The sequence below is a fragment of the Limulus polyphemus genome, unplaced genomic scaffold (genome assembly GCF_000517525.1).
Source record: "Limulus polyphemus unplaced genomic scaffold, Limulus_polyphemus-2.1.2 Scaffold1260, whole genome shotgun sequence".
NCBI classification, from domain to species: Eukaryota; Metazoa; Arthropoda; class Merostomata; order Xiphosura; family Limulidae; genus Limulus; species Limulus polyphemus.
Window position 1 is genome coordinate 18195 of NW_013666870.1, and position 7437 is coordinate 25631.

At 28.2% G+C, this 7437-nt stretch overlaps 1 protein-coding gene across 6 annotated transcripts in view; it reads right to left on the reverse strand.

Moving 5' to 3' along the window:
* Positions 1–1356: 1356 nt before the first annotated feature.
* LOC106462829 (stress-activated protein kinase JNK-like) overlaps positions 1357–7437 on the reverse strand; it is a 68856-nt gene continuing 62775 nt past the window's right edge. For 5 of the 6 annotated variants that reach the window (XM_022390198.1, XM_013922790.2, XM_022390202.1 and 2 more), the window contains one exon: positions 1361–6275. In XM_022390198.1, coding sequence (XP_022245906.1) covers positions 6193–6275 — 83 coding nt within the window. In that variant the 3' untranslated portion in view covers positions 1361–6192. Of the gene's footprint in view, positions 6276–7437 lie in introns of all 6 variants that reach the window. The other variant, XM_022390201.1, reaches the window with a different exon arrangement.

The window sequence follows — 7437 nt, forward strand, 5'->3', positions numbered from 1 at the left end:
TCGACATTATAAAAATAATAATACAGTGATTATCATTTTATTCAATTAACATGGAACTAATTATTTTAAGCACAGTTTAGAACAATGGGGACGATATGCCACGAATAAAATAAAATGACGACACCCCTTGACACTTGCCAACTGACCATTTGAATGAAGGCACATTTGTCAATTTTCATTAAAATTGCCATAAAACAACTAGATTTTTCAAAATTGTTGAATTAATTTAGTAATAATGTAAACAGAGCAATTAATAATTTTATATTTCGCATATATTCTTTACTAATTATTTATGAAAAGAATATATATAAATATGCAATTAAATTTTCTGATAAGTAAGCGCGAGGCCTTAGGCAGTGGCATGGCCCTAAATCCTCGCCCGAGTATATTTTCCGGTGTTCTTATTTTGTAAAATTTTAAAACGAATGTTAACTAAGTGTTAAATAAACGACAGTAGAGAGCGCTAAAGTTAAGATGGTGCAGAAAGTACAAATGAATTTTTGTTCGAAAGATTTTTATTTTTTTGCATTCTGTACAAACTGTTGATGGTGCAATAATGTAGGTACCAACTGCTGTTTATTGCATTACATAAAGGGTTAATGCGAAATGGTATGCTCTACTATATTTAACATTTTTGTATACTGTTTTAAGATTCAAACTAATTAATATCATAGCCGAATGAAATATTAAATGGGTCTTTTCATGCTTTGAATTCCAGTAGTTAAAATTGTGTGAAATATATATCAGAACAACAGCAAGAACGTGATTACTTTGGGAAACGCCCTATTCGAGGGAGTCGTATAACATTTTTTTTGTTCTTTTGTTATATATTTTCACTACTTTACTTCAAACAACTACATTTCTTTTGTACACGTATTGGATTTTCTTCTACTTTTCTAATCTAGTGCAGAAACGATATATTCTAACTGCAACTTATATAGAATTAAAATTATAACTGCTCATGACTTGTTTTTGCATATTAATTATTATACAGCATAATAAGTGTACGTTAAAAATTATAAATTTCAATTAGTGCTGTTTTATTTAGTCTTTTTTATGTGGTATCTTTTCACGGTAATTATGCATTTCTACAGGAACGTGAAAGATATTACACTTTTGAACACTGAATTACAAACTCAACTGGTGATTTTTTAAAATGTGGAATTAAATATAATAAATTTACCATAATCAAGACACTAAGAAATCCAGATGCAGAATACCTGTTATAAAACTATTTAAAATGTATTAAACATATGATAATTTGTAGAAATGAATATATTTTAAATTGCAAGCACTATAAATTATTTTGTCTTACCAAGCATGGAGAGTATTAGGTAACAGAAACAACACAACACCCATATTTTACATATTTTCTACTTTAATGACAAAATGTAGTGCTGTAATTACAGCAGAACCAAATGGTCCTTTACATCACTCCAACCATTCTGCCACTTGCTACACAGAAGTATAAGGTAGAGGAAGATGGCTAGGAAAAGGAAAAAACTAACAAAATACCCAAAATTAGCTGTATCGGTTTTCTTTATCATTAAAGTTTTTAATTACCAACAGGTTCTAATTTGTACATATACACACAAAAGAATATCTATATTTGTCACATTATTATAATTTTAGCCCATGGCAGGTTTGGAAATAACAGCTGATCTGTTATGGAAGGAATAAATAGAAACTATACTTGTGTTCATGTAGTTTTACTTTACAAGCACATTATACTGAACTTATTTAGCTACATCCTTTCTCTACACTAGAAGTAATACTGCACAGGACTAAGAAAATGTACCATAGTTCTGTTCTACAAATATAGCTGCAGAAACACTATTAATACTTTTTATTCTTCACAATTTTTTTTTTTGTCAATTTTACTTTTACATTTATACAAAATGTTGTCTCTAATGCAACTGACCTATTACAAGATACTAATTAAAATTAAAAATCGACAAATCAAGTATTTTGAAAATTAAATGATTAATTGAAAAGGCAGATAAGAAAACTTATGTCCTTAGCAATAAATAAAATTTAAAATTATTTGACAACAAACATTCTACATGATTTACAAATTAAACACAAAATCATGTGATTATAAATGAATTTGAAGGTCAAAATTCTATCTACATGATTAATATAATTTTCTAAGCATTACTACAGATTTCTGAAACTATTATCAAGAAATCAAGCCAATACAATGATAGTAAAAACAACCACAAATGTGATATATCCACTAAAAAAGTAATTCAATTAAAAACCATAACAATTATTACACAAGGCCCTAGATAAAAGTAATGCAAGCTTAAATATAGCTAGATATCTTTATATATATATAGTTATTTACACTTAAATGCTGGGAATGTAAAAGAAAATCTAATAAATGGAGAAAGCATCTCCTTTAAATACTTTATCTTAACCTCTTAAAGACTAGTAAGGAGACAAAATAATAACTTTTAGTAAAATTCATAGATATCTAATTAGTGATCATATGTAAATCTTATAAAGTTGTCACAAAAACTGAATATTAAAGGTAATACTAAAGTAGGAAGTATCCCTTAAACTCTTTGTTATAATGGTAATAAACAGACCTTTAATTCAAATAAAGTCCAAAATCCTTTATATCCACAGAGATTTACAACTATAACTGATATTTTTTTATTGAGTTTAGTTTACAATGAGACATTCAGAGCCATGAAGATTAAACATTTTTTAAAGGTAGAACAGTTTCAGCAAAACTATGATACGTGCAAAAATAATTAGAAAAATAAAATCATTGTTGGTTAAAAAAATATCCTGATACTAGAGATACTGAGCAATTATAAAACAACTCCAAGCATTAAATGAAGTTTAATCTGCATGATAAAATCTGCACTCTTTAATGAAAATTCTGGACTTCAATGACCTGTCACTAGTATAGCTTATAATGAATGTAAAAGTATATTATTTATTTAAAAGTTTTAACATTGGTCTTATTTCTTAGTTATACACTTTATATAAGTCAGATTTTCTAATATAATTTGGAAAAAGTACTGGAATCAGATACTAATGTTTAATAATTTATTAATTATCACAGCCTATAAAGTGTGAAACAAAGTTATTTTACTGTCACTGCTGATTCATCTGAACCAACTTTTCCCTTTGTGATTAATACAAGTGAGATTTTTCTAGAAGGACAAAGTTTTTGAGAAGTTATTTACAGTATTTGTGGGAAAAAAATAATTCCCATTAGATGTTTATACTGCCAAAGAAATATTTCATTACTTCTAAGTGTTAAGACTTTTTTAAAATCTACCACTAATGTTCAAAATAATTTGTTTTAAAACTAGATAGAACTAACACACTCCTAGACAATTTTATGAAGATGAGAACTTAAGCTGAAGAACATGCTAATTTACTTATTAATGATTAAAACATAAATGGTGTCTTAGGTTTTTTGTTTATAACTCATTGCTCTGAGAAGTTCTTAATCAAGTCGGAAGGATGAATCATCAGATTACAAAAAATAAAACCTTTGAACATTGTAATACTGCAACGTCAAATAAGCAGAAATCTTGATTTTGGTTTTCAACTCTGTAAACAGAAAGTAAGCTAAAAATTCATAATATTTCAACCTCTGCAGTCAAGTTCTGAATACATAATAAAACGAATAGTTTTTTTGTAATAACATAGTTGTTAATTCTAATTTTTTACAAAATTTTTAATAAAACACACAATCAAACTTTAAAAATCAAAAAATTTACTCTTGTGGGTTGCAAAAGATACAAGAACAATAATTCTGTCCATGCATCCCCACCTTCTAAACATAATTCTACTGATATGGTACAAGTAAAACTGCCCCACTTGTAGAAAACCTGAAATGTTCCATTAGATTTCTGAGATACCTATATATGACCTAGCACATGCATTGAGTTTTTTTAAATTAACCCCAAAATAAAGATAAATATCTTTAACTTAAAGAATCATCAGACTTAACGTTTTTTAATCTAAAGCAGTAACATATTTATCCATTTTTTTAGTACAAATCATTGACAAATTTACCCATGTCTTAGCTTAAAGCAGCATTGGAGATACCTATGCATTAGCCTAAAATAACATCAAATATTCCTGTTTTAGCCTATGACAGCAGCAGCATATCCACGTGTTAGACTAGAATAGAATCAAATGTTACCATTTTAGCCTAAAGTAATGTTAAATATTCCTATTTTAAGCACCAAGAGAAATTCTTTTCCCTTTTCAAAACTGACCTAGCAAAGAAAACCACAAATTGTTATATAATCAATTTGACCATTTATTTAATGTCTGATAAAGAACTTTAGTATTTTATCTTTTAGCTTTGAAATGATTAAAAACAACTTATCTGCTATTATCACCAAATTTGTAATGCTAACAAGTATAATGAAGCATGTTTAAAGAATAATTATATAATTATCAAATGGCCAGCAAATTCTTTTGTTTTATAGAAGTCATACAAAACTAATATACTATTTTTATTTAAAAAAAACAATAACACTGGAAAGCTACTTCCCTCCCATTTTATATTTATCTAAATGTCTGTAAAATAATACAGAGACAGTAATATATCTTTTATCAAATGTTAAAATGTGTTAGATAGCAACAAAAAACTTTTCTTCTTTAAAAATCAATATAAATATCATAAAATAAACCAAAATAATTTTACACTATATATATTAAACTCTTCAAACTTTCTTCTTAAAGAATTAGATTTATCTATTTTTTTGGAAACTCTAAATAATAAACAAACCCTGACTTTTTTCATGTTAAAAAGTCACAATCAATATCATAAAGTAACTACATGACAGCTAGGATTGTTAATATACACGTCTTTCCCTAGCTAGATAATAATTAAAAAAAAAGTTTGTGTATAAATTAACATGACAAATAACTGGATACATGAAGCTCTGAGGATATATTTCTTTAAACTAGGTTTATACCAATTTCATTGTTAATATACCAAATATAGGCAAGAGAAGCAAGTTTTTTTTCTACTTTTGAACATTTTATGTCTACTGAGATCTTATATTTAAAGTAAGAAAAAAGTTCTTTCAGTAGATGAGAGAAAGCCATCCTTTGAAACTTAAGTATGAAAATACAACAGTTTTCACTGACACCTGTACTTGATCTGTCGACATCATGGTTTGTACAATTCATCTTTGCCACTTGTAAGCTAACATAAACGTTTAACTTAAGTAGCTGAAAATAAAATGAAAAGTTTGAAATACCCCGATTCATGAAAAACTATTGCTCTCCATGAAATAAACAAAAAACATGTTTTATTATTATACAATCAGGTTTTATGAATACTGTAACACAACTTTTTTAAATTTGATATTCATGCATACAAAATCAATATCACATATTCACATTTTTTTTACAAGTAAAAAAAAACAAAAATTTTCTATTGTGCCACAACCATTTATTCTAACAGCAAATAAATATGAGCAATTGTTTTACTCTTGAACTCAGTGTACAAGGGAAGGTTAGCTGCATATATAAACAACCTAACCTGGTTTTGTAAAAAGCTGACACTGAATCTGTAATTTTCTAACCTGACACTCCATTCATTCATATTGAACACTATCCTTATAGCTAAAAATAAAATGCAAACAAAATTATCACAATATTTTTTTCATGCTAAAAAAAAAGATTTCAGGGATCCCTGGGGTACATTTGCATTTTGTGGACTTGCTAGTTTTCAGCAAACTTGGTATGCATACATCATTAGCTCTACTTTCAATAAATTTCATAATTACACAAAAATGAAAACCCATTATGTTAATTAAGACCAGTGACTTTGAAATATTCATGCAGAAACAGGTGAAACCTAAACAAAATACAAAGAGCATTAAACAACCTAGTACAAAATGATTATGGATATCTTGTAACCTGAAGTTCATTATAGTAAAGCAATGATGAGCACGACCTGTTAGGATATATGAATTTTTGATTTGGAAGAAAAGAGATGGCAATGGCTTCTTAATAAATTCATTATAATACACATTAAATTGAGTGGACCAGTTTTTACACAGACCTCCCTATTGAACTGGAAAAATTTGGGATGAAATGTCTGGCAAAAATGTCAGCTTATCCCTGAAGAATTCTGACAGCCCATGTCGCAAGTGAAAAAAAGATTTATATCTAGGTGGAAGCAAGCTTTTACAGACCTCTTCTCTATCTTCTGTGTCTGTATGGGTTTGCAGTACTATTACCCGACTGCTCTGGTATTCCATCCACACCATCTTCTATTGCAACATCTGGAAATTACAGAATGAAACAATCAGTTCTCACATACTATTCTCAATCTCAAATCAGTAAAACTGAGTTTTAAAGAAACACATACATTTGTTAGAATATTACAGAGAAAAAATTTACTAAGATCTTCCACGATAAGAGAAAAAAACTGTTATATTTTACGATGCTTGAGAGGAAAACAAAAAAACTCATGTTACTTTAGTTTTCTCATTATCTTGCAAAATTTGGAATTAATAATCAAACAAAGGTTTTTATTTTATGGAAATCTCTTGTCTAGTGAAAGCTATAAAGAAAATCAGCAGCTGAAGGTGAGGGTGCTTTAGCCACTCTGCATAGGAAATCATTATGTAAAATTTGTTGATGTGAAAACTTCATTACCACAATCACATCTTTGCCACTGTTTTGGATGCAAACAAAGAAAAGTAGCAAATTGGTTTTCCTATTCTTATCTATCACAAGAGTAAGTTTATTCCTTTGCCACTTTTGGTTTTTGTCAGCTTCTAACCATTAACAAAAAGTAAAATATGTGGGCAAGCTTTTTAGATAATTTGTACATTTTTATCCTAGTTTTTTAAAGCAAACTTAACTTACTTAGAAGGTAGTTTAAGCCTATAGACTTTAAAATACTACCGCTTTACTACTTTATGCAAAGTCAATAGTGTTTATTTGAATATTAGTTTTAAATATCCTGAGTTTTGATTAAATCAACCATATTAATTGTGATTTTTTGCAAAAAAAATCAAAATAACTTCTTTACCTAAGTATATGTTTTGATTAAAATCAATAAAAATAACAACGTGCAAAAAAATTAAAATTTGTTAAAGCTATTTTAATCAAAGCAAAACCAGGTATGTTGTTCCTGCTTCTTGTATGTGCATTGCATGACATTTCAAGTTTCAGAAACAAAATTCCCTACTTTTTTGGTGTCCTGATTTCTGCTGTGTGGTCAAGTGTCATTTGCAGCATATTCTGACTATTATCATTCCATTTAATGATGAATTTATTTATTCTCCTCTCGTTGCAAATGAAAATTTGCCAATACCAACCGTTTTTGTAAAGTCATTGAATAAGTGATTCTTGTAAGTACACACAAGCAAAGCAAAAGATATGGCTGAAGCAAGCATATTTAGTTGAGGGAGTGTGTGTGCATGTTCGAGAGAAAGC